At 67.0% G+C, this 25,822-nt stretch overlaps 1 protein-coding gene across 1 annotated transcript; it reads left to right on the forward strand.

Moving 5' to 3' along the window:
• The first annotated feature begins 215 nt into the window (after window positions 1-215).
• Window positions 216-25,451, forward strand: GPSM1 (G protein signaling modulator 1). The gene is given in 15 exon segments (XM_034664818.1): window positions 216-2,020; window positions 4,390-4,459; window positions 4,461-4,612; window positions 5,355-5,490; window positions 6,106-6,248; window positions 6,829-6,952; window positions 7,122-7,237; window positions 7,917-8,072; window positions 8,877-8,985; window positions 10,091-10,214; window positions 16,229-16,299; window positions 17,166-17,342; window positions 22,098-22,254; window positions 22,647-22,855; window positions 23,826-25,451. Coding segments are annotated over 15 exon segments (2,115 nt in total). The 5' UTR covers window positions 216-1,856; the 3' UTR covers window positions 24,033-25,451.
• Window positions 25,452-25,822: the final 371 nt, after the last annotated feature.

Consider the following 25,822-nt stretch of genomic DNA (forward strand, 5'->3'; position numbering starts at 1 on the left):
ACGTGGAAGAGAGGCAGGGTGGCTCTGCTTTGGGGACACCATCTGCTCGGTGGTCCAGACTGGGGATGACATCCCTGGAGAGGGAAGACAGTGCCTGCATTTAGCAGAGAATGGGGTGAAGGGGGACACAGCCCCCAGTTAACCATGTGGGGTGGGAGTTCGGGGCCTGGCTTGGAGCCCATGGTGGTCAGCACTGGAGGACTCCGTAGGGGCTGGTGGGGGCAGGGTCCCGATGCAGAGCAGGGCAGTTCAGTCCAAGTGAGGGTGGGCTGATGGCTTCTCCTGGGATGCTGTGTTGGATGCCAAGGCCGGGCTGGAAGGGTGTGGGCATGATGCGGTGGCCAGAATAGTAAGGCCGGCCACTTGGGAGTCGATAACCGTTTTATTAACCGGTAAGCCTGTGGGCAGGCGGTAGGAGCTTGGCAGACAGTATCCGCCTCCTGGCCACTGTGGTCTGGCCACTGGGAAAGCTGACCTGGTGTGCCCTTGCAAGGAAGGGTACGTTGGGCTGTCCCAGCATCAGGGTGGGTCTGTCCCAGAGGTGTGGGGTCTGAGCTCTCCTGGGAAGGTGGCGACTACAGGTCAATGAGGAAGCATCCATTCAGCCTAGATGACACATCCCAGGTGTGAAGACTGCCCCTCCCAGGGTAAGGGTGTTGAGGTTGCTGGGGAGCTGAGACCACAGCCCTGGGGGCCCTGCGAACTCTGGCCCGCCCAGCCCAGAGCCCCAGGGGGTCTCGTGCCCTGAGAGTGGGGCTCTTGGTGGCCTGTGGGATGGATAGGCCCCAGACAGTCCTGCAGGGTGGACGTGTGGCTAGTGGGCCGGAAGGCCAGCTCCACTGGTACTGGGGTGGGTAGCCCAGGGCGGCTGCAGACCGGTCCATCCCCGGTGTACGTGGGCACATGCCAGGTGACAGGGCAAATACCCAGAGGCCTGCAGAGGTGGTGTCGGGGGACTGGAATGGCCACAGGCTCTGGAATCTTCTTCACTGAGCAGGGAAGTGGGCCTGGCCACGCTGGGTGGGTCTCAGGGAAGACAGGAGAGGGTAGCCTGCCGTTCAGGCAGGCCCTGGGAGGCAAAGTAGGGGGTCTGGGGTTGATCTGAGGGTGCAGGGTTTGGGGTGTCCAGTGTGTTAATAGGAGTGAATAAAAAGGAGGTGACCCAGGCCCGCCCTGTGCCTCTCAGCTGAGCTGTCCTGAGGGGTGGACAGAGGGCATTGGCAGAAGCTTCAGGGTAGGCAGGAGGGTACTTGGGTTGGACTCTCTGGGGAGCAGGGCCTGGTGCGGCAGGCAGCCTGGGACCAGATCCCCCCACCTCTGTCCTCACCTACCCAGCCCCTCCCAAGACTCAGCCCTGCCAGACCCCTGCCCCCAGAGTGGGCAGGGCCTCCAGGGCTGATGCTGGCCTTGATGTCCTGTATCTGGGATGGCCTTTGCCCTGGGCTTCCCACCCTCCCTCTTGCTCTCGGGTTCTTCCGTCTGCTCCGACTCCAGGTAGTTTCAGGGTCGGAGGGAACCCCAGAGCTGCACCCTCTTCCTCTTCCAGAGATGCACAGCCTTGCAGCCCTCTGCCACCCCAGTGCCCATTGCTGAGCTGGGCAAGCGGCCTGGCAGTCTCCCCCCCCAACCCGGGGCCCTGCCCTCCCTGCTGACGATGCTGATCCCCGGCTCTGAGCTGCCCTGATCCCTTGATCCACCTCAGTCCCCGGGAGGCCCTGGACAGGACGCCAGAGCCTTTGGCCCACCGCTCTGGGGTGGGCGGAGGCGGGGGTAGCACGAGGCCGGTGTCTCCCCAGGACCGGCAGCCGAGGCGGGGCCGGTGTTGGGCAGCCAGGAGGGAGGCCTGGAGCCCCGCCATGCCGGCCGCCTCCGCAGAGGGCCAGCCTGTGGCCCTGAGCTCGGCGGAGAAGGCCGTGTGCAAGGTGGTGTACGGCGCCCCCCGCCCCCGCCCCCTGCTGCTGCCCGTGGGCCTGGAGCTGTGGCTGTACGTGCAGAAGATGCGAAACTTGCAAAGGAAGAGGTGCGGCGGGCAGGCGGGCAGCTGGGGGCCACGGGGGCGCTGGAGGTCAAGGGGCCGCGGGAGGTTCTCGGGCTAAGGAGAGGCTGGGACGCCCTGCTGCTGCCTCCCCGGGGGCCTCCTCACATTCCTGGCACCTGTGTGACTCAGGATGGCTGCGCGGGACACCCCATCGGTGGACCACCCCCCCGCCGCCTCCTGTCCTTTGGGGCCCAGGCCCTTCCCACACGGGACCCTCCTTCACCGCGATGTCTAGGCGGGAATGCAGGGCTGGGGGCGGCCACTCCCCCGTTGAATCTGTCAGAGCCAGCAGGGCGAGCTGGGCTCCGGACACGGCAGCGTCCCAGCCCCCGGCCCCCGGTCCCGCCAAGTCACCTGGGAGGGGAGGTCGGTCCACCGCGTCGGACGGCACGGTGCCCAGCCGGGCAAGGACAAGCAGGCCTTGATTAAGGAGTGCCATGCGTGGCAGTGGCCATGGGGGTGGGCGGCTGGGGGGCTCCTGCTGCGTGGCGTCTGGATGGCCCTTCCCAGAGGGTGGTGGGTAGGAGGCCCGAGGCTCTGGCCCCCGGCTCTCGGAGAGGCCCCCCAGGCTCCGCTCGAATCTGGAGCAGGCAGGGCGGTGCTGGGTCCCAGAGCCCACCCCTCCCTGGAGGAGTGACCCCGACGCTGGGGAGTCGAGGCCAGGCAAGGGGCACAGCGAAGGTGGGGTGCTTCCCCAGCGGAGAGCTCTGAGCCCGTGGGGTGTGGGGTGGGCTCAGCACCTCGGCGCTCACCGGCTGCACCCCTGCCCGTTTGGTATGCGATGTTGTTGGAAACGTTGACAGCGCCCGTTTTCTTGACGATGCAGGAGTGAAGCGGGCCGGGCGCCGTGGTTCGTAGCAAAGGGGTGTTTAGTTAAACGGCCGAGCAGCACTGCCTTAATCAGATCTGTTTATTTGTTGAGGGAGGACGTGTGTTTCCGCCTTGTAACTGCTGATCACTCCGTGACCTTAACAGAGCCCAGGGACAGGTGCCTTGGGGTGCGTGGACCATTTGCTGTGGACATTTTCAGTTACCCGTAGGCTTTCCACGGACCCCGGGGATTGCAGTTGGCCCTCAGCCGTGCAGAGCTTGCCCCCCACTTCTCCAGGGCTGCGTGTACGGTCACCTGCTGGGGTGCCCTCCAGCTTGGGCCCCCTCTCCCGCCGTAGGGCAGGGCAACAGACCAGGCCTTGAGTCTGGAACCCACAGGACCAGGGGGAATAGGGCAGAGGAAGAGACCAAGGCTCTGAGTGGTGCTGTGGCCTGCCCAGGACCCCAGAGCAGGGAGGGCCAGAACCAGGGCCAGCCTGATCGAGTGACCCCCACACACCAGGCTCGCCTGACAGCCGTGTGCTCAGGGCAGCTCCTCCAAGGCCCGAGGGCTGTGCGGCCCTCAGTGAGCAGGGCCCAGGCTAGCAGCTGCGGGGCCTGGACCCCACCTCAGGGGGCTAGCAGGGCCCAAGGGTAAGGGGCTTCTCTAAAGCCCCTGCCCAAAGGTCGGGGGAGGAGGGGCTGGTGCAGCCTCCAGTGAGGGCTTTGTTGTCACATGGGGCCCTGGGCCCTTGGAGTTGGGCGGTGTTCATAGGCCAGGAACCTGGGGCAGTTTCCCGGGGGTCGGGGTCATCCTGGGACATGGTCCTGTCACGTCCTTCAGCGGTAGCTTTGTGGGGTGGGGGAGCCGCTGTTCGTCAGGCAGTCGCGGCCAGCCCAGCTGAGTGCTTCTCAGCACTTGGGGCTGGCTGACCCATGGCTTGGACACGGCCATCCTCCCCCGAGGATGGGAGGCGAGGACAGATGATGCCTGAGCCCGCAGCCCCCCACGGAGACCTTGGAGGACGGGGGTGCACTCTAGGACGTGGGAGGGGATCAAGTCCTGCCCATGTGGCCTTGACGAGCTCTCTGAAGCCATCTGAGCCTCGGTTGTCCTTGGTGAGGCTCAGGGCCCGTCACAGGCTGCCGCGGCTGCTCTGGAGGAGGGATGTGGCCCTGGGCCCAGGCGTGGCCCCCACCCAGGTGCTGGAGACTCCTTGGAGGCTGTGTTTGGAGCTTGGCTACCGTGGCCCTAGGGTCTTACTATGGTCCTAGACTCACACCTTTCCCCGGGGACTCCTGAGCCCCGGTAGTGAGGGGCAGACGGTGAGCTTTGGGCATCGGGGAGGCCACAGGCGTGCCAGCCCAGGGACGGGCACACCATCGGCCCCGGCACCTGCATCTGGGGACCGTGTGCACAGGCATGACGTGGGTCACCGCCCTCTGAGGGCCCCGTGGTCCTCGTGACGACAGGGTGGGCACACGCGTCCCCTGCACGACTGCGTGAGAGACAGGCTGTGACTTCTCTCCCCTGTGCCCAGGATGGAGGCCTCGTGCCTGGAGCTGGCCCTGGAGGGCGAGCGTCTCTGCAAGGCCGGTGACTTCAAGGCAAGGCGCGGCCTTCTTTGAGGCCGCGGTGCAGGTGGGCACCGAGGACCTGAAGACGCTGAGTGCCATCTACAGCCAGCTGGGCAACGCCTACTTCTATCTGAAGGAGTATGCCCGGGCACTGGAGTACCACCGGCACGACCTGCTGCTGGCCCGGTGAGCGTGCTGCCCTGCCCCAGGGGCTCAGGGTCCAAGGAGCCCGAGGGGGACCGTGGGCCTGGGAGAGGGGCTGTGTGTCCGTCTGTCTGCCTGGGTGTGGGCGCGGCTGTGGCCTGCTGTCCCGAGTGTGGCCGTGTGTATGGGCCTGTGTGTGGGGGGCGACTGCCCGTGCTCCTGAGGGTCTCCACTCTCCTCCGGCCTTCAGGCCTTGGTTTGAGCTGCTCTCATCCCAGAACGCCCCCCCTTGCTTGTCCCCCACTCTCTGCCCCAGCTTCATGCGTGCAGCCACCCCCCTTGGCAGCGGGGGCCCCTGACAGGAAGTGGACCTTCTCAGGGCCCCCGCCAGCCGCACGCACAGGCCCCTCCCCAGCCAGCGAGCCCCACGCGGTGTCCTCAGCACCCGGCCAACATGTCGAACGTTACTGACACCGCCAGGTTCCCTCCGTTCCCCTCCCTGCCGGCTCTCCCGGCCTCTATCCGGGCTCCTCCCCGGGCCCCGACAGCTGCAGGCTGGGCTCAGCAGAGAAATGGCCCCCAGCTGGGCTCCCTGCNGGCTCTCTGCCTGGGGGGCTGCCCGAGGGGGCCTTGCCCGCCAGCCACAGGACCCCTGCCCAGCATGGCCCAGTCGGCCCAGGGCTGGTGCTGCCATGCCAGCCCCACCCTTGCCCAAGCTCCCTGCTGGCCGCAGCGTCCTGAGCCCGGCCCTCAGCCTGGCTGCTCACTCCTCCCTGCCCTCCAGGACCATCGGGGACCGCATGGGGGAGGCCAAGGCCAGTGGAAACCTGGGCAACACGCTCAAGGTCCTGGGCCGCTTTGACGAGGCCGTCGTGTGCTGCCAGCGGCACCTGGACATCGCCCAGGAGCAGGGGGACAAGGTCGGTCAGCGGTGCCGGCCCCCGACCTGAGGCCCCACGCGGTCCCCCGTGGGAGGAAGATGGGAGGATGGCCCACCCTGGCTCCCCAAACTAGAGTCCCTAGCCCTCCGTCTTCTGTGTCAGCGCTTTGTCTCACCGACCTCCCCGCTCTGGGCTGCAGAGGGAGACGGGGCGGCATGGCAGCTGGGTTCAGAGCTGCTGTGGGCCCAGCGCTGTGCCGGACTCTTGGCTGTCCTGCTCTGTGACCTCCCTCCGCGATCCTGTGAGATCAGCACAGACAAGGAAATAGGATGACTCGCCCCAAGTCATAGCTCAAGGGGGCCAGGCCCTGCTGGGAGCCCCTTCCTGCCCCCGGGCGGCAGAGACGAGGGGGTGCCCGTGCCAGGCAGGGCCGGACCTCCGCTGCTGAGTCAGTCACTTGGGGTGTCCTGAGAGAGCGGCTGTCACATGTGGCCCCCCCCTTCTTGGGGCCCCGGCCCTACCGTGGCGTCTGGACGCGGTGATGGCCCCCTCTGGGTCTTTGCCTCGGGGGCAGCAGGGACTGGGGCCCAGGGCCAGGGGGCTCCTCGGGGGCCGGGTCTGCAGAGGGTCCCCCAACCTCGGTGCCACCCTCAGGTCGGGGAGGCGAGGGCGCTGTACAACATCGGCAATGTGTACCATGCCAAGGGCAAGCAGCTGTCGTGGACCGCCGCGCAGGACCCCGGGCACCTGCCGCCCGACGTGCGCGAGCCACTGCGCAGAGCCTCCGAGTTCTACGAGTGAGTGGGGCGGGCCGGGGCGCCAGTAGAGCCAGCGGGCCCGGAGTGTCCACGCTTTCCATAGCGCTTCCTGAGCCCCTGCTGCTGGCCGCGGGCCGTGGCAGCCGCCCCAGGCACAGAATGCCCACATGCAGCCCCGCCAGCTCTCCACTGACACCCCGGTGTGGCGACGGCCTGGTCAGCTCCCCTTCCTCACCCCCCACCTGCAGCTGTCCTCAGGGTCTGCTGGGGCTCCACCAAGCCCCCGGCGTTTCCCCACACGTCAGTCATCCACAGCGGTGCGGATAAGCCACGTGTGGCGTTTAGAGAATGTTTGGCTGCGAGAAGGGCAGGGACGTCGGGCCAAGCCTCTGTGCGTGGGAGACCCTGGGGCAGGCGAGCCCGTGACTGAGCCTCGGAGCTCACACGGCGCCCCCGGGCAGCGGCACCCGAGCTGCCTTCTGTCTGGGGCGTGCTCCTGGGACGAGCCGCGCAGAGGCCGCCTGCTTGTCACTCTCTAGCCTGGGTGGGTGGGTGGGTCACGGGGCCCCTGTTTCCCGTGCACTGAGAGGGACACGGCTCAGACAGATGCGACCCCCAGGAGGAATCTGTCCCTGGTGAAGGAGCTGGGAGACCGGGCGGCCCAGGGCAGGGCCTACGGCAACCTAGGCAACACCCATTACTTGCTGGGGAGCTTCCTGGAGGCCACAGCCTTCCACAAGGAGGTGAGTGCGCAGTGGGGCTCCGCCTGCGCTCGGCGCGGGCTCCCGGGCTGCCCCCTCTGCACATGCAGACATTGGGCTGGCCGTCCTGGGCGGGGAGGCCGCGTCTGCCATCCGCCTTGGGTCCCAGGGCTGCTCTGTGACCACCCAGGCCTTGGGTCTGTGTCCTCAGCGCCTGGCCATTGCTAAGGAGTTTGGAGACAAGGCAGCCGAGAGGAGGGCCTACAGCAACCTGGGGAACGCCCACATCTTCCTGGGCCGCTTCGACGTGGCCGCGGAGTACTACAAGTAGGCAGGCCACCCGCCCGCTCCACCCCTGCCCCCCCCGCCCCGCCCAGCCCGGGGAGGGGAGCCACCTGGGCACCAGCCCGCAGTTGGAGTGAGCCTGACCTCCCAGCCTCCCCAGGGGCCAGGTGGGGGGTTCTGGGCCACCCCAGAAGGGCAGACTGATAAACCCTGTGTCCTGGGGCTGCCAAGGACAGGAAGAACTACTGTGCCCTTCCCTGGATAAGTGCTGGCAGAAGCTGCTGTGTGCTGGGGGCACAGCTGGCCCTCCCAGGACCAGTTGTTGGGGGAACCCCAGAGCTGTCTCTGTTGCCCACGATAGCTCTGGGGTGCGGGTGTAATCGCTCTTGTGTGGACTCAGAGGGCAAAGACCACGTGGGCTCCTGGGGGTCCCCGGCTTGTGCTGGGGGCTCTGTGAGCCATCTGCCTCCTGGCCTGGGTTGCAGAGACTGGGTCATCAGCCCTGGGGCCTGTGCTGAGCCCCGACATCCTGAGTCAGGACCCCGGGCTGGGGTGTGCTGTCCCCCGGTCCTCTGTGTAGATCCCAGTGGGATCCTGGGGCTGAGGTCACTGAGAAGGTGGACTGCATCCCCATCGCCCACGGTCCCCCCTCAGATGGGGGCCCCCAGGAAAGGGGGTGCTGGAAGCCCGCCCCCTGGGGGCTGACGCTCCCTGCCCGCAGGAAGACACTGCAGCTGTCCCGGCAGCTCAAGGACCAGGCGGTGGAGGCGCAGGCCTGCTACAGCCTGGGCAACACGTACACGCTGCTGCAGGACTACGAGCGCGCGGCCGAGTACCACCTGCGCCACCTGCTCATCGCCCAGGAGCTGGCCGACAGGTGCGCGGCGGGGGCGCGGGGGTGGGTCCGGCCTGGCCGCGGGGTCCCACACGGTCCTTGCCGGCTGAGCCACAAGCTGCTTCCAGCAAGGCCCGCCCTGCCGCCGACAGCCAAGCGACTCTGAGCGGGGCGCCCGCCTGGCCACAGCCTCCCTCCGTCGTGGGGCCGTGCCGTCCCCTCAGTGGGACTAGGTGAGACGGGGTGGACACTGGGCCGGCCGCTTGTGGCGACCCTGGGGGCGGGCTGGCGGGGGGTCGGCCCGTGTCACTGGGTCCGTGACCCTTGGGCACCCCCGTGTCTCTGAGGAGACACAGAAGTCCAAACGCATGGCCACACGCACAGCTGCGGGCTGGGCAGCGGCCGGGGCAGGGACCTCCGAGCCATGCGTGCGCCTCTCGCAGCGTGTGGGGAAGAGGGGGTTGCTGCCCTGTCGGGAGGCTTGACGCGGCCAGCACTTGCTTGGGTGGGTGACGACGTTTTGGAACCAGAGGGTGATGGTCGTGGGTCGTTAAGTGCGCGGAGTCCCTGGGCCTGCACTTAAGCGGCTATGTTTACTTTTTGTGATCTTTCACCTTAATTAAAAGATTAATGACCCGAGGGGCTGTCCCTGCCCCCAGCCCGCAAGGGTGGAGGGAGTCACGGGGTGAGAACCTCACTGGCCGGTAGGGGGCGAGCGAGGCCCCCCAGGAACTCCAGGCCCGCCAACTGCGCTCCTGTCCTGATGGGCCTGATGACCTGGAGGCTGGTGGGCAGGCTGGCAGACCTGGGGGCTGCAGATGTGAGCTCAGTTTCCCACCCTGGCAGAGTGGGCGAGGGCCGGGCCTGCTGGAGTTTGGGGAATGCCTACGTGTCCATGGGGAGCCCGGCACAGGCCCTGACTTTCGCCAAGAAGCACCTGGAGATCTCCCAGGAGGTAAGCCAGGCCCGCCCTGCTGTTGGTCCCCAGGCGCTGCCCAGCCCACCTCAGACCAGGCCGGGCCCCTCCGTGCGCCCTGGCACCTCCCCGACGCTCCTCCACTCCTTCTAGGCTGTCGTGTGCTGTGCGCCTTCAGAGGCCCGTGGCTGCTTATCTGCTGTAGCCAGGGGTTGGGGGGAGAGGAGCAGGGGGCCTCTTTCCACCCCTAGAGCGTCCGCGTTCCCTGTGGGCCGGCCCACGACCAGGTCCTGTGTCCCCGATAGAACTGGGCCAGACCAAGGTGGAAATGACCTGCCACAGGCAGCCCAGGGCCACAAAGACATGGTTGCCCCCCCTGGGCTCTGCCCCTGGAACCCCCAGCTGGACGCCTTCCTGGGGATGGTCGGCAGGGTGTTTGAGGACTCGTCCACCCGGGACCCTCCTACTATGGTCAGGTCGTCACTGGTGGTCTCCGGCTTCGCAGTTCCTAGCCGGCCCCCTCCTTACCTCAGTCCCATCCTCCTCAGCCCCAGTGATGTCACGTCCCCCAGCACATGCCCAGTGCCCGCCCAGACCCACCATAGCCCCATGCCTGTTGTGGGCAAGACCCATAGGAGCCCAGGTGCTGGAGGGACAGGGAAGCTTGGGTCAGGAGAGCCCCCCCAGCAGGGCTGGCGCCCACGGCTCCCTGAGCACAGCGGGGGACATGCCAGGGGCCCAGGGCTGTACCCGAGGTCCGGCCGCGGCCCGCCCACTGTCTGGCTTGTTCTTGGGCAGCGCGCTCGCCCCTTTGCAGCAGCGCCCTCCTGTGGAGCCTCTGCTCTGAGCTGGGGGCCTGGGGGGGACCTGGGGGGGCCGGAGGGGTGCACGGAGGCTCCAGGGACTGAGGAAGGTGGAGTCTGGGGCAGGCCACCTGCCTTTGGGAGAGTGCTCAGGCAGGAGTGGCACAGGGCTGGCTGCCTGGGGTGCGCGGGGGGCCACCTAGGCCCATGTGGCCACCCTTACCCAGGGACAGACACCCAGACTCCATCCCTGAGGCATAGCGAGGCCTGGCTCCCTTGGTGGACAGTCTCGGGAGCCTCCCAGCCCACCCGTGCGCTAACCCGGCACTGCTTGGCTCTAGATCGGGGACCGCAATGGGGAGCTCACGGCCCGCATGAACGTGGCGCAGCTGCAGCTGGTGCTGGGCCGGCTGAGCAGCCCAGCGGCCACAGAGAAGCCAGACCTGGCTGGTTATGAGGCCCAAGGTGAGTTCCCAGGCTGGGCGGGCAAGGGTGTGGCAGGAGGGCCACCCAGGGTGCATGGGGTGCAAGCTCGTGCTTGGGCTTCTGGGTACAGTTTACCAGGAGGTGGTCTCTGCCCCCAAGCAGGAGAATTTCAGACAGAGCTGCCTAGTAGGGATGGCAAACCCCCGTCCCCGGGGGTGTCTGCGTGGGCACCGCGGCTCGGCCCTGCTCTGGGGTGCCCAGTCGGGTGGGAGGTGACCAGGTGTCCCGGGTGTTCAGGGCACAGACGGAGGGGTCCTGTTTCCCTGGGTCAAGTCAGGAATCAGGAGATTGGAAAGCATGGGGTAGAAAGGGGTTCAGGGGCAGGGACAGTGTGGGCACAGGTGTGGCCTGAACGTGAGGCCTTCAGGCCAGTGCTTCATGGTCTCTGGGGCACTGAGGGCCTGTAGTCCCCCTGAGCCCCGCTGGTTCATCAGCTGGTGATGCCATGGCCGACAAGGAGGACGAGGAGAGGGCCACTCACTGCCCCATCTCAGTGTTCCACCCCCTCGGGGCTGAGGGCTGGGCCTGGGGGCTGAGGGGAGGCCGTGTCCGCCAGAGAGAGAGAGCCGTGCTCGGGGTTCTAAGCAGGTGCGGCCCGGGGTGAGCCAAGGCAGCTATAATGACCTCATTCACCGGCTGCCGGTCGCCCCATATGGTCAACATTGTTAGGCCCACAGGGGCACGCGGGGACAGAATGTTCCTTGCAAAGCAAATGGATAAAAAGTATGGGGCCCAGGGAGGGGGGCCGCCCTGAGCTGGCTTCCCAAGAGGCTGTAGGGTGTGTGGGGCAGGCTCCGAGCCGGGAGCTAGCCGCCCCCTCCCTGCCTGCACGGACCCCAGCCTGTGGTTCTTGAGTTTTGGGTGAGTCTGGCCCCAATCCCCTCATGGCTGTGTTCCCCAGGGGGGCCTGCCCTGCCCTGGCCTCCAGAGCCCTTCAGGCCTGCTGAGGAGGAGGCCGGGGAAGTGGCCCCTGGCTGTGGGGGAGGGGCCACGGCGTGTCTGTACCTAATGATGGGGGGTTTCTAAGCATGGCCTGTTCTGGGAAATGGGGGCACGTGTTGCTCCCACTCGGGCTGAGGACAGCAGTGAAGTTGTAAAGCCTTCTGGGACCCTCATCTTTGTTTTGGGGTGCTGAGGGTGAAGGGGTGGGGTGGAGGGCTCCCCCTTTGCTCCCCACCCTGCCCCGGGATGTATAGGATGGTATCGACCCTTTGGGTGGGGTTTTTCTGAGGGTGGGCAGCTCTGCTCGGAGCCCCTGGCTCTGTGAGGCCCCCTCTGAGGAAGAGGGGACAAGGCTGGGCCGGGCTTCTGGAAAGGCTCCCACGGGGGCGCAGCTAGCCCCAGGTTCCCCTGCCATTTTCCCTCTTCTCCCTCCGAGCGGAGGAAAGGCAGGGCCCATCAGGGGTGAGAACAAGGCAGCTTCTGTCCTCCCCAGGCTGGCTCTGCTGCCCTGCCCCAGGCCCAGACCTTTCCCAGCCAGGGCTCCCCGGAAGCCCCCTCCCTGCCGGCTGCCAGCGCTGGCACGGGCCGTTCTCCAGAGCAGCCCACTCAGGGCATGGAGGCAGGTGTGGGGGCCCCGGGCCGCTCTGGGGGCCTTCAGGCCCCACAGTGCGGCTGCTGGAGGCGGGAAGGCACCCTGAGTCTGGGCAGCCCTGGAGGAGACCCCTGCTCCGGTGAGCCTGGTAGGCGCAGGGCCTTTGGAGGGGGCACCACAGGACACTCCTCTCGCTCACTGATTCCATGCACAGGAGCATGGGTGGCGGCCTGGCTGTTTCCAGAAGCCTGCCTGGAAACTGACCCTTGGGGCACTGGTGTGTGTGCAGCCTGTCAGTTTGAGGGGGGTGGCTGAAGGGGCCAAGGGAGCCCCAGGGAGAGGTGTTAACCGCCCCACATCCTGGAGCCCTGGGAGGGTGCCCAGATGGCCTCTGGGGGATGCGGACCAACTCGGTGCGGGGCGGGGCCGCGGCGGGGCGGGGCGGGGCCGCGGCGGGCGAGTGGAGGCTGGCTAGCTGGAGGCCAGGACTCCGTGCTTTTTTCTTTCCTGTCCTGATAAAAACAAGAATCCTTTAGGCAGCTGGAGGACCCAGAGCCTGGCGCTGGCTGTGGCTCAGTTCGTGGGTTGACCTCACCAACCTTGCAGCCCCCATCTCAGCAGAGACCCCGGAACGAGTCTGGGTGGGCACAGGCCCCTCCCTGCTGCTGCCCGGGCCTGGGTCAGTCCCTGCAGGTCTCCTGCTGTGCCATGCCCCTGCCCTTTCTGGCGAGGGCACTAGGGTGGACGGGTGTATCAGACAGAGGTCTCACTGCACGGCCCGGGACGTGGTAGCATGATCAGTTCATAAGGGGGTGGAGCCAGCCCGGAGCCCTGGGGAGCTGGGCCTGGCCGTGTTCTGTCCCACAGGGTATGGGCCGTCCAGCTGCCCTTGCTCGTGCTGCTGAGGCACAGGGCAGCAGGAGTCCCCTGGACACTGTATTTGGCCACCATGGCGGGTTGGGATGGACACAGTGAATGTCTGAGCCACGGGTTAGGCTGCAGGCTCTGGCCCTGGCTTTGCCCAGTCCTGGCTAGTTGACCCGGTGATTTGACCCAGCTGTGCCCCATTGTCTCCGCCTGGGAACTGGGCCCACTGGTTGTCCTGAGGATAGTGCCTGGCAGGGGTGAGGGCACTCCCTGGGGAGGGCTGAAGATGTGGGATGCCTCCCTGTCCCTTCACGCACTCAGCGCGTGGCCTGCGGCCCGTTCGCAGGCCAGGCACCTATGACACACGGCCGAAGACTACAAGGCCGCCGGGGGTCCTCAGCTGTCATCGTGTCTGTCCCTTCTCTAGCTGCTCCTGGCTTGACCTTCCAGAGCTTACCAAGTCGGCCTGACCTCTCACGTCCTGACCCTGGCTCTGCCCCTCCGGGCCCTGTGATCTTGGCTGGTGGTCTCGTTTCTTGAGCCCCGGTATGCAAAGTCTTGCGAGGGCAGCTGGACGTGACGGTGCCTGGGGAGCCGCAGACAGGCCCCGCGTAATAAGCACCCAGGAAACACTGCCTGCTTGTCATCAGGGAGCGAGACCGGCCAAGGTGACGAGTGTGTGTGGCCAGCAGTAGTGAACAGATAACACGCTACAGGTGTTTGGGAAGAAGGAACAGCCGTGAGGCTGGGTGTGGGTGCGTGTGGGCCCTGTGGGGGCAGCTGTCTCCCTCAGTTAGGGCTGTAGAATGGAACATCTCAGACCAGGCGGCTTAAAAACAGGGGTGTTTACTTGCAATGGTTCTGCAGGCTGGAGGTGTGAGAGCAGGGAGCCAGCACGGCGGTGTCTGAGGGTGGAGGGAGCTCTGTGGTGTTTTCTCATAGGGGCACCCACCCCCACACTGGGGCCACCCTCACGAACTCGGCTCTGATCACCTCTCAAGGCTGCACTTCCTAATGTCATCAAGTTGTGGTTTGGGTCTTCAGCGTGGAATGTGGGGGACACAAATATCTGGTCCATAGCAGTGACATCTGAGCAAAAACTTGGAAGGGAGGAGAGAGTGAGCCTGAACGTAAACAGAGGACAGCTGTGCAAAGGCCCTGGGGCCTGGGTAAGCCTGGCCGGGAGGAGCAATGCCGGGGTGGGGGGCCTCCTGTCCTGTGTAAGCCACTCCCCATGCCAGGGGGCCCTGCAGGGTGAACAGAGGAAGGAGATCTAACTCAGGCCCTACAGGCATCTCTCTGACCCCCCCAACCCCCAGTATGGACAGGGGGCAAAGAGAACAGGGAGGCGGGCTTGGGAGGTGCCGCTCAGATCCCAGCAAGGGGAGGAGGGGTCAGATTCTGCATCTGTTTTGAAGGTGGAGCTGCTGGGATTTTGGAAGAGAGTGAAGGCAGGAAGGAGCTGGGGGGACCCAGCCAAGCAGTTAGAAAGCGGGGTTGCCTGCCTAAGTGGGACAGGCTGCATACGGGAGGGGCGGGTTGGGGCTGGGCGCATTGGAGCCTGGTAGGGCAGAAATGATGACGAGGGTGCTGGTCAGACGCAGGCGGGAGTGGGGTGGTGTTCAGGGAAGTTTGCAGACCTCACCCTCTGGGGTGGGTGGGCCAGGAAGTGTGCCAACGTTGCTCTGGCCTGAATGCCCCAGTGAGGGCAGCCTGCTCTCCAGACAGAGGGTGCATTTAGCCAGGCTCAGAGGGCCATGAGGGGGCCCGCCCCGGAGCTGGACACAAGCTGTGTCTCAGAGGGGCATTTCAGCCTCCACCACGGCCGGGGCCTGATCGTCCCGCCAGGCGGGGCCCAGCAGACAAGGTGGGGACGTTGAATCAGGCCCCCCGGGTGTCAGGGAGCAGCCAAGAAAGGGGCCGCCGGCCCGCCCATGGCAGGAGATGGAACCGGGTTGTCGCTGGCTGCGGTGAGTAAAGGGCTGCGCGCAGACGCCTGCCCATCCTGACAGGGCCACTCGGCTGTCCCCAGAATGGAGGTGACCCTCCATTACTGCCTCGGCCGGGCGCTGCCCCCGGGCACGGTTGGTGTAGGACGGGCCCCGTTGTTTCTCAAGAGCTACCTGTCCCGTCCGGGGTGGGGACGGACACTGTTGGGATGGGTGCCCTTATGAGGAAACACGCAGAGGGGAAGCCCCCCCCGCCCCGGGCCTGCTGCAGCTCCTTCAGCCTCGCACCACGGGGTCAGGCTGCGGGCCCAGAGACTGCACTCCCCTGGCTCGGCGCCTGGGCCGTGCCTGCTGGCCGGGGACTGTGTGCGGGGGGCAGAGGCCGGCTTGGCACTGACCACGGCAGCCAAAGGGATGGGGGTGCTCTGCTTGGGGGGCGGGAGGGGCAGGGAACAGCCCCAGGTCGTGGGCCGAAGGAGCCACTGGCCGCCGTCTCCTGAGCAGGCTGCTGCCGCGGTCCCCTCCCTGGACTCCCGGGACAGCAGCCACTGACGCCCTCCTCCAAGGATCGCTGCTTTTCCACCCAAGGCCTCTGGAGACGGGAGCAGGGTGCGGCTTCCTCAGACCCTGGAGTCCAGGACAGGGAGAAGGGCTCGGCTAACCACGCCGTCTCCTCCGGCCGGCCCTGGACACCTGGCCTGCTCTTGGGGGGCCCTGAGCGTTCAGTTTGGGCAGGTCTGAATGACCTGAACGGGCCCGTCTCCCTCATGGGGACCGTCTTGGGCAGTGGCTGTGGGCCCAGGGTGGGCTCACTGCTGCGGGCGGGCTCATGCCCCGGGCGGTCTGCTGCCGGCGTCTACAGAGCGCTTCGCGTCACGTGTGGAGCTCAGTGCAGTGCTGGGGCGGCCGCAGAGGGCAAGCCTTTCTCGGATGCAGCCTGCGGGGGTCCACAGCACGCCAGGCGCTGTAAAACGCTTCCCCCGGGTTCCCTCTGCACCGCCGGCGACAGGCCTGCGGGCCCGGTCTGACGGGGGCACTGAGCTTGAGGGTGGGTCGTGGGTCCAAGGCCGGGGGCTGCCAAGACAGGGGCCCCAGAGCACCTTCCCACCCCAGAGGCCCCGTTCACTCTACCTGCAGCTTCGCATGGCCCCACCCTTGCACACAAGGGCCCCCGGGGCACCCAGCACGCGCGTGTAGCTGGAGGGGCGCTCAGCTCCTGGGAGGACCTGGGCTGCCCACGTGCGTGTAGGTTGAGGGGTGAACGGAGTGCGCAGATCAGGGTCTGAGGCCCCACGTGCACGGAGTTAGGAAGAGCATTCCAGGAGAGGACTGCACGGAGCGGGGTGGGGAGGCCCTGGGCACGGGCAGGGGCTCAGACTGGACCTGTGGGGAGCACCAAGGCCAGACCCCACCCAGGCTTTGGAGGGTCTGCTCCATCTCCAGGCCCGACTGCTTGTCCAGTCGGGGGGTACGAGGTCATGAGGACACTGCATCTGCCCCCGTGGGGGACCGTGGGGCGGAGTTACCCGCCAGCCTCCAGGGTGCAGGCCGACGACCTCCGCTCCCCGGAGAGCCTCAGCCCGGGCCAGCCCACCTCTCGGCCAGGGGTCAGTGCCAGGCTAACCGGGCCTGTTCTCTTCCAGGTGCCAGGCCCAAGAGGACACAGAGACTGAGTGCAGAGACCTGGGGCCTGCTGAGGCTCCCCCTGGAGCGGGTGAGTGGGGCTCAGGGCGGGCGGCTGGGTCTCCTGGGGCCGGAGGGGCAGCCACCCGCCGTTAGAAGCGGAGCGCGGGCAGCCGGTTCAGGAGGCTGGTGCAGTGCTTGCTGAGCTGCCCCCACTCACCCCAGCTCTTGTCCGTATCCCATCCCTGCCACGGGAGACCAACATGGCCTCTGCAGCCCGAGACGCTGGACCGGCCATCGGCCCCCAGAGAGGCCCCCACAAGGCCCTGTCCTTTTCCACTTCTTCCCAGGGTCCCACCAGCCGTGTCACCCGGGGGACAAGCCACAGCCCTTACACACTGCAGACCCCCAAAGCCCCGCCCAGCCACAGTCCCCAGTGTCCGGTGGGCCCCCACTCCTGTCTGCTCCCTGCCGGCTCAGACTGGGCCCCGGGGGGAAGCAGAGCCGTCAGAGCTGGAGCAGCTAGGGCTCGGCAAACCCCCAGCCCATTGCAAGCTGGGCAGGGTAGGGCTCTGGGCCCATTCTGTACCTGCCAGCGGTGGGTGCTGTGTAGCCCTGGGGGAGTGAGCTAACCTCTTTGAGCCTCTGTGTCCTCCAGTGTGGACTGGGTTCAGTCGGGGGGTCTGTGGGGAACAAGGCTTGGGGCTGCCGTGGTCACTCGTTGCTCAGTGTGGGGCCGGCTGCCTAGCTTCCAGCTCCTCCAGGACCCTGCCCTGCCTCTCCCCCCACCCAGGTCCTCTCTTCCTCCTCCCTCCGACACCCAAGTGCCTAGGTGTGTGTCTGTGAGACAGGGCCGCCGCATCTGCCAGGCTCCCCCTTAGGGTCCTGCCCCGGGGGAGCGTTGGTTCGGGATTGCTGACAGCCCCGCCCATGCCTGGCCTTCCTCCCCCTCCCCAGGAGCAGAATGGAGACAGCCACCAGGTGGGGGAGTGGCGGGGGCCGGGCAGGGACATGCTCCCTTTCCCCGTGAGGAGCAGGAAGTACCAGGAGGGGCTGGAGGCTGCTGAGAGGCCCCGAGAGGGCGGCCACTCTCCACTGGACAGCGCGGACGTCCGGGTGCAGGTGCCTCGCACGGTAGGCGACCTCTTCTCGGGTGCCATCCTGTGCAGCAGACCTGGGCCAGGCCAGGCGCCCCCCGCCCCCCGGGAGCAGAGGCCACAGCCCTGTGCTGCCCCGGGGGCCTGCTGAGTGCAGGGCACTCAGTGCAGAGACAGCGTTCGGGCAGGTGTATCCGGCCTCAGCAAGGCCCAGGCCACGGGGAAACTGGACCAAGGGCCTCGCGGATGGGAGTCTGTGGGACAGCCTCGGGGGGAACGCAGGCCCTCGGGCCCGGCCGGCAGCCCTGTCTGGGTACACAGCACACAGAGGTGGCTGAGGGACGGACGGGCTGGTGGTCGGATGTAGACCGGTGGGGGCAGAGGGACGGGGGTCTCCCGCTCCTGGCAGGTGTCCCGTGTCCAGGAGGCAGGGCTGGCCTGTCTGGGCTCGTGGAAGCCCGTCAGGGTTTGGGAGGCCCAGCCGAGCCCAGGTTCAGAGGTCAGCCTAGAACTCCCCTCTTCCCCAGAACACCTGGGTCCAAATCTCTGGGAATTAGTCTAAAAACAGTTTCCTCTGAGGGCTTAATCAGCACCTTCCCAGCCTTTGAGGGGCGTGGGTGCCGCTTGGCGTATTCTTAGCCCCAGATGGCTGCTGTGCGCCCTCTTTCCCGCGAGCCTGGGAGGGCCTCTGCCAACCCCGTTTGACCCCGGCACTGCCCTCCAGCCTGCCAACCAGGGTCTGTCTGTGAGTGAGAGGTGACAAGGGGGGACAGCACTGAGGCCCCAGGAGAGTGGGGGCCCCAAACTGTGTGTTTGGAGCCCCCCAGCCCTCAGCGCAGGGGCCTTGCCACCATCACACAGGGTTTTGGGGTTTGAGAAGGTGTGGCTGGGTGAGGTCAAGGGTCCCTGGAACTCCTCCTGGGGCAGGACATGGGGAGCAGGGCTGGGCTGGCCCCAAAGGTTGGGGTCCATCCAGAAAGGGTCTGGTAGGGGAGGACCCCCAAACACCAGGGAGCCACAGCAGGGTTTGGAATGGGAAAGCTTTTTCCACATGGTGACCTGGCCCTAGCCGTGTCCCTGTTGCTGCCGTCTGGGCTGCGGGGGGTGGGGGGGGGATTCTACGAAACATGAGCAGTAGCCAGCGCTCAGGCTTGCCACGTGTAAGGCCTTTACAGCCTTTCCCTAAGACGGGAAACCGAGGCACAGGGCAGCGAAGAAGGTAGCCTGAGGGCACCCAGCCAGGAATAGTGGAGTTGGGGTTCCAAGGCCAGGGTCAGCTCCTGGAACCCCAACTCAGCCCCTTGGAGAATGTAGCAGGGATCCAGGCTGTGGGGGCGCTTTGGAGGAAATACCGATGGCAGAGTGCCAAGGCTGGCCCCAGCTGGCAGCCTGGACCCCAGCGGCAGGCTGATCCCCCCGCCCTGAAGACGCTGGCCCAGCTCCCCGCTGTCGGAACTGCTAGCCGGCCTTCCTNTGCCCCTCGGAGAATGTAGCAGGGATCCGGGCTGTGGGGGTGCCTCTGGAGGAAATACCGATGGCAGAGAGCCAAGGCTGGCCCCAGCTGGCAGCCTGGACCCCAGTGGCAGGCTGATCCCCCCGCCCTGAAGACGCTGGCCCAGCTCCCCGCTGTCGGAACTGCTAGCCGGCCTTCCTCCCAGGGCTCTCTGCTCCCTGTAGAAGGAGCGGGACCGAGAGGGCCCTGGGGGGCTCCGCGTCCCCGTCCCAGCCTCACCTCCTGCTAGGGCTCCTAGCCAGTTCCCCCAGACGCCCCAGGGTCGGCCCCCACTGGGCCCCGGGCCAGCCTGAGGAGGGTTGTGCTGTGAGCAGGGACAGGGATTGTCCTGGGGGCCAGCTGGAGGCCGAGGCTCCACGGACCTCCCAGTGCAGGGAAGGGGCCTGTGGCAAGTGGCAGGGGCGGGGAGGGCGCCGTGGGCGGTGGTGGCCGCTGGGGCTGCTGCGTGGGAAAACCCAGCGTCCTTCTGGGTCCTTGCGGGGCCATGGCAGCCCGGGCCTTGGCCTCGGGAGTCAGGGCTGAAAACAGAGGCGGCTTCTCCTGGGCTGACCCAGCTTCGGAAGGAAGCCGGGCCCCTGTCAGCGGGCCCCTGTTGGCAGGAAGACAGCTTTCCAGACAGGTTCGTCCCCCTCGCCCCTCTGGCCTGACCGCCTGTGGGCTGGAGCAGGCGCCCTCCGTGCTGGAAATAGTCTCCGAGTGTTTACAGAGCGTGTGCGCGCGCCTGTGCCTCGTGTGTGAGTGTGCGCCCGCGGAGTGAGCGAGCACAGCCCGGGCGGGGGCCAGGGCGGGGATGGCGCTCCCGTGGGGCCTATGTAAGCGCTGAGCCGACGGGGGGGCAGCACAGGCGCCACCTGGCCCAGCCCCGGGGTGAGTGAACAGCGCGCCTCCCTGGTCGCTGCTGCTGGAGGGGCGAAGCGGACCCAGCGTGAGTGTGGGGTCCCCGGCATGGGGAGGCTTGGGGGGCACTGGATGGGGTGGGGGGCAGAGCAGAGCTGTGCTCCTGGGGTTGGGGCTGTCGGGGTGAGGCCGGCAGGCAGGGGTGCGGGGAGCTGGTGAGACCCGGGACTGGAAGTCCAGCAGGACAGAAGGAGGCAGAGTCAGGGGGCAAAGGAGACGTTGGAGCATGTCTTGCTGGGACCCAGGACGGCATCCTACATGAGGGGAGCGGGGCCTCCTTGGTGTCCAGAGCCTCACCCTGCATCCCTGTGGCCTCAGCCCCACATCCCCCAAAACGAGGGAAGCCCTAGCCCTTCACAGGTGCCCCAGATAGCTCTGCTCCGGGGCCCTCTCTGCCCAGCCCCAGCTACGGGGCGACGGGGCCAGGGGAGCCTCTGAGCAAACAGCACCTACTTCCGGCGTGCCCCTTGAGCCCCAAGCTCAGCCCAGGGGAGGCTGGAGGAGTGTCAGGGGCCCATGTGTCTAGAGAAGAGGGGCCCCAGGGCTACACCTTTTCGAGGAGGGGCCTGGCTCCATTCACCTGGCCCACAGTCGACCTGGGGTCCCCTGCAATGGCGGTGCTGTGCTTACCCCACACCTGGCTGAGTCTGGGGCCCCAAATGACCTGTGAACAGCCCTTGACCTGGGGAGGCACCTGTGCGGCCCCCGCCAGTACAGGGCTGATGCTTGGCCCCGACCACCCTGCCAAGTGCAGCACCCCCGCCCAGGGCCCCTCTGTACTCAGCGCCAGCTTTCCTTTCGCTCCAGGCTCTGTGGGGTGTTGGGCCAGGACACAGGACAGGAGAGCCCTGAGTTGGGGGGATCTTGAACTATACCCCCAGCCTTGGCTCTGGGCCTGCCCTGGTGGGACAGGGGTGGGGTCTCTGTCCTCCGAGCTGCCACCTGCTGGCACAGTTCATGCATGGGCAGACACCCCCTGGGCTGTCCCTCCCTGGGTCACCCTTGGCCTTCGGGGAATGTGCTGCCCTGGGAGCCCAGGCTGGGCCAGTTTGGGGAGTGCCCAGCCTGCCCTGTGCTTGCTTGTGGCCTTGGAGGTGTGCAAGCCCCCCTCTGCAGCAGGCTAGTAAGGGGTCATCAGATCTGGGACCCAGCCAGCGCTCAGTAGGCGACATCAGCCCAGCTCTGAGTGGGCCCCCAGCCAGCTGAGAGGTGGACAGGCCAGGGTTGGGCAGGGGGCATTGGCATCAGAGGGGAGGGGGAGGAGGAAACAGTCTGTGGCCAAGGTGGCCTCTGGAAGCTGCCCCCTCCACCAGTCAGCCCTCAGGGCCCTGGACCAGACATGATGAGGCTGGTGGGGGGGACCAGCCCTGGCCCTGCCTTTTGGGGGACTCCGAGAGACCACTGCCTCCAGCCTCCCCTCCTGTGGATGTGTAAACTGAGGTCCAGAAGGGGAGTGGGTTTGCCAGTTGGGACTCAGGCAGGCCCACAGGCCTGGTGTCCCCCTTCCCATTTCCCCCTCCCTCTGAGGACCACTGTCCCTTCCCTGGCCCCATCAGTGGGGCTTGCCTAGACCTAGCAGGTCGTTCCTGGGTCAGCCCTCCCCACCACCCAGGCTGCATACTGATGGCATCTCCCAGAGTCACTGTGCTCCCGGCGTGTCCAGGCTCTGCCCTGCAGCCACCCAGAGCAGACCCTGGGCACCTCAGCCAGCATGCAGAGGGAGACACCTTCTCTTTAGTCTGAATACCCCACAGCCAGGGTCCTGGCCACCACACATCTGTCCTCTGGGCCCACCCACGGGTCCAGTACCCAAACCACAGAAGGGGTGGAACTGGGGTGGAACACAGGAGCCCTCACCTCCCCCAACTGTGGCTCCTTGCCTTTGGTGATATGACCTGACATTGCTGGCCCTGGATCCACCACCACCACTGCCAGGTCCCCGCCCCCGCACAGACCACTGTAATATGTAAAGCGGCCAGCAGGGCTTCCTGCCTGGGGAGGGTCTAGTCATTCACTCACTATGGCTTGATTGCTCTGCTGGGTGCCTGGGCCTCAGAGGCACAGGTGGAGCTCACAGCAGGGGCTGACACAAGCATGTGATAGAGTCCTGCGGGGCAGGGGGCGTGGGGCACAGGGATGCTGGCAGGAAGTGGTGGTGACGGGGCTGGGGGGAAGTGCTCCAGGAGGGCAAGTAGGGGTCGGGCGGCAGGGTGTGGGAGGTCTATGGATGCTGGGAGATGCTGGGCAGGTGGGGCGAGTGTCTGGACCTTATCCTGGGCTGAGCAGCTCCCTCAGTGGTGTCCAGGGATCTGAGGGGCTGGTGACCAGAGCCAGGGCACTGTGGCTGGGCCAGAGCCGATGCTGACTGCCCCTGCCCCCCAGAGCATCCCTCGGGCCCCATCCTCGGACGAGGAGTGTTTCTTTGACCTGCTGAGCAAGTTCCAGAGCAGCCGTATGGATGACCAGCGCTGTCCCCTGGAGGAGGGCCAGCCTGGGGCCGCCCAGGCCACAGCGGCCCCCACCCCGGAGGAGAGAGTCGGTGAGTGCCCCCCATGGAGCTCCTCTTGTCCTTGCCACGCTCCCTCCCTGCCTCCGCCACGGTGTGCCCTCCGCCACAGTGCCCCTGGGAGCCCTTGCTCCTGAGGGGTGGGGCACACCAGCTGCAAAAGTGCCCCTTGTCACCGGGAGCCTCGTCCCCCGCCTCGCCCAAAGCTGCATCCTGGGAAGCATGTCATCATCCCCGCCCTCCGGAACACACCATGTCAGGACGCATCGTGGGCTCAGAGCCAGCGTGGGAAGCCAGGCCTCCCTCCTGTCACCTAGGAGCCCCCGGGGGTGGGTGTGGGGCCTGTGGCAGGGACAGCGGGGGGCAGCTGGGGTCTGGGGCCTGACCTGGCCCGCGGGGCCCCCTCCCTGGCCTTGCCCCCACAGCCCAGCCCTCGTTGACGGCCTCCCCGCAGACCGAGGAGCTCCTGGACCTCATCGCCAGCTCGCAGAGCCGCCGGCTGGACGACCAGCGGGCCAGCGTGGGCAGCCTGCCTGGGCTGCGGGTCACGCACAGCAACCTGGGCCGTCTGCGCGGGGACGCGGACCCACAGGAGCCAGGGGACGAGTTCTTCAACATGCTCATTAAGTGCCAGGTAGGCCTGCCGCTAGGGGGGCCGGGGGCGCTACCCCGCCCCAGCCCAGCCCCCAGGCGGCCCGGGGCCCTTCACCCTCGGGTCTGCTGGAGGCTAGTCACGCCCGCGGCAGGCTCCGGCCCGTCCATCTCGGGCTGGCTCGGCTGGTGTCACCGGGTGCCTCTGGGGCCCCCCAGACGTCCTCGGGCTAGCTGCTCCTTATCGGGCAGGGGCTCCAGCGGGGGGGGGGGGGGGGCGCCACCGTGGTGGGTCCGGCCACGTGCCCCCCAGGCAGGGCCAGACGGCAGAGGGGTTTCAGGGGCCTCATGAAAGGCTGCAGGAAAGGGTGCGGCACTGCTTACGCGATGGTGCCGCTTCCAGATGTGAAGTTCATTCCCACAGAGCAGAGGAAAGCACGGCCCCAGGCGAGGCCGAAAATCCTCAAAAGCAGCCCCTGCAGAGCACCCCCAAGCCCCTGGCCCATATGCCCGCTGTGCCTCCTCCCGGCCCCTCTTCTCCAGACCCTGCCCAGCAGCCCAAATGCCTCCTCGGCCTCTCCGCCCCTCGGCCCCAGCCCCAGCCCCTGGCCTGATGGGGGGCCCTGGGGAGCTCCGCACCTCGGGCTCAGGGAGCTGCGGCCCCCAGTCCTGCCCCCGAGGCTCCTGAGCCCATCCCTGTCAGGTGGTCTTGGGCGCAACGTGGGAAGGCCGGCCCAGCAGCCCCACGCCCCCGCCTGCCCACCCCATGCCCGGAGGTTACTCAGCCCTCCCTCCCTGGGTGGCCCGGGCAGAGACTCCTTGTTCTTAGGGCCAGGGCTGCCAGCATTGCCCGCGGAGCTGATTTTACTGGTAGATACAGGGAGAGCCACTGGCCAGCAGCCCTGCCTGGGCATTGTCCCTGAGACCACAGACCACTGGGCCCACGTGCTAGGCCAGGCCCGCCAAGGCGGGCGAGGCCCAAGCTGCCAAGCGGCGTGTCTTTGTCCGCCCAGTCCTCCAGGATCGATGACCAGCGCTGCCCGCCTCCCGACGTGCTGCCCCGCGGCCCCACTATGCCCGACGAGGATTTCTTCAGCCTCATCCAGAGGGTGCAGGCCAAGCGGATGGACGAGCAGCGGGTGGACCTCGCCGGGAGCCCCGAGCAGGAGGCGGGCGGGAGCCCCGAGCCCCGGCAGCAGTGCCAGCCTGGTGCCACCTAAGACCCTGCAGCCACAGCCCGGCTGGCCCCACCCCAACTCCTGGCCTCGGGGCCGGGGGGCTCACCGTCATCTGTGATGCCCACGGCCCCTCGAGAAGCCCATTCCTCTGGAGGCCATGGCTGAGTGCAGGCTCTGCGCCCTCTGGCCCTTCCCACTGTGGCAGATGCCGGGCACACAGCCCCCACGGTGTCCCCCTCCCAGGGTGGCAGGCGCAGGCAGGGGCTGCCCTGGGCGGGTGGGCTTGCCTCTCCTGGACCGGCTCCCCGGGGGGCGGGGACACGGCTTTCTGCAGGCCCGCCTGGCCTTCTCCCTGCCCCCTCCTGCCCCGGGTCCAGCCTGCAGCTTGTTGGGCCCAAACCCTCCACAGCCTCTCCCTGCCCTGCCCAGCTCCGTCCCTCCATCCTGCCCGGCAAATGTGAAAACTGCGCTGCCCCCCCAAGCCCCCAGAGGCCAGTCTGAAGGCTTTGCTGTGGGGTCTGCCAGCCACATGGACGTTTCTGTGCTCCCAGAGAGGGTCCCAGGGATGACGAAGCAGACATGCTTGCCCCAGTCCCGCCGCCCCCGGCCCCCTCCAGGCTGGAGGAGGTGAAAGGCTGTGTCAGAAAGCCTGGAGCCTGACAGAGGCAGTGCGGGCAGGACAGATGCCCCCATACATTGTCGCCGGGCCCTGGCACTCGGTCCCCAGCCAGCACGCAGTCCTGAGCAGGCAGGGCCTTGAGGGAGGCGAGGGGACGGGTGGGGAAGAGCTGTGACACCCCTCAACTCCAAGCCCCAAAGCCCAGGGACAGAGTAGGCCTGGTCGGAATGCCAGCCAGCAGCGAGGTCTGTGCCCGGACCACACCAGGGCCGGGGGCGGCCGGCAGAAGCTGGGGGGTTCAGCTCAGCTCAAGCCTGGGCCCCCCCATGAGCACCCAGCCCTCAGCTGGGAAGATGACATCACTGCCTTCTGTGGGGAGGGTCCAGCCCCCACACATCGTCAGCCCACGGGACTGGGCAGGAGACGCCCTCTGGGGGCTGCAGCCTTTGCTCTCCCGCAGGCCCCTGCCTTGGCCCACCGCGAGCCCTTCTGGTGAGCCCCCGGCCCTGCCCCATAGCCCCAGGGCGTGAGGGGGCCCCTCCTCGGTCTTTCTCCGAGGCTTGGAGGCTCTCCAAGCGTGGGGAGGTGGCCGGACCCCCGCCCCACAGGGCAGCCTGGGGGCCCTGGGCCTGCTGCAACCGTGCTTGGAAGCGTGTGGCTGGGAGCCCGGCTGCGGGGTCAGATGCCGGCATGGGCTTCTCCCGGGCTGCCCCGCACACTTGAATGTACGTGCATATTTATTGCTCACGCGTGTTTGCCGTGCTGTCAGTGGGTCCTTCCCAACCCAAGAGGTACATTTTTTTCTGTTTTTCCCAAAAAAATAAAGTCTGCCAAGTGAATGCTGTCTGTCAGAATTCGTGCTAAGGATGAGGGCATGTTGGTCCTTTGGGGGTCCCAGGTGGCTGACCTTACCTGGGTAAGCTAGCCTGCACTGTGCAAAGGGCCTGGGGCCACCACCCCGCTCCACACCCACACAAGGTGACCCAGGCGTTGTGGCTGCCAGCATGACCATGGTGCCCGCCAGCCACTGGCGGCAGGTTGATTCCGTTGTTCTCCACCCTGGGAGTGGCTGTCTGTCCTGACAACAGTCACACCTTGTCCGGGCACACACTTGCCTTTCCAGTCCTGAGTCTCACCAGTTGCAGAGCTGTGGCCCACCCGCCCAGACCCTGCTCCAGGCCGCGGAGCAAGAGAGGTGCAGAGACCCCCATGA

This window comes from Ailuropoda melanoleuca, chromosome 7, assembly GCF_002007445.2.
Source record: "Ailuropoda melanoleuca isolate Jingjing chromosome 7, ASM200744v2, whole genome shotgun sequence".
In the NCBI taxonomy this organism is placed as follows: domain Eukaryota; kingdom Metazoa; phylum Chordata; class Mammalia; order Carnivora; family Ursidae; genus Ailuropoda; species Ailuropoda melanoleuca.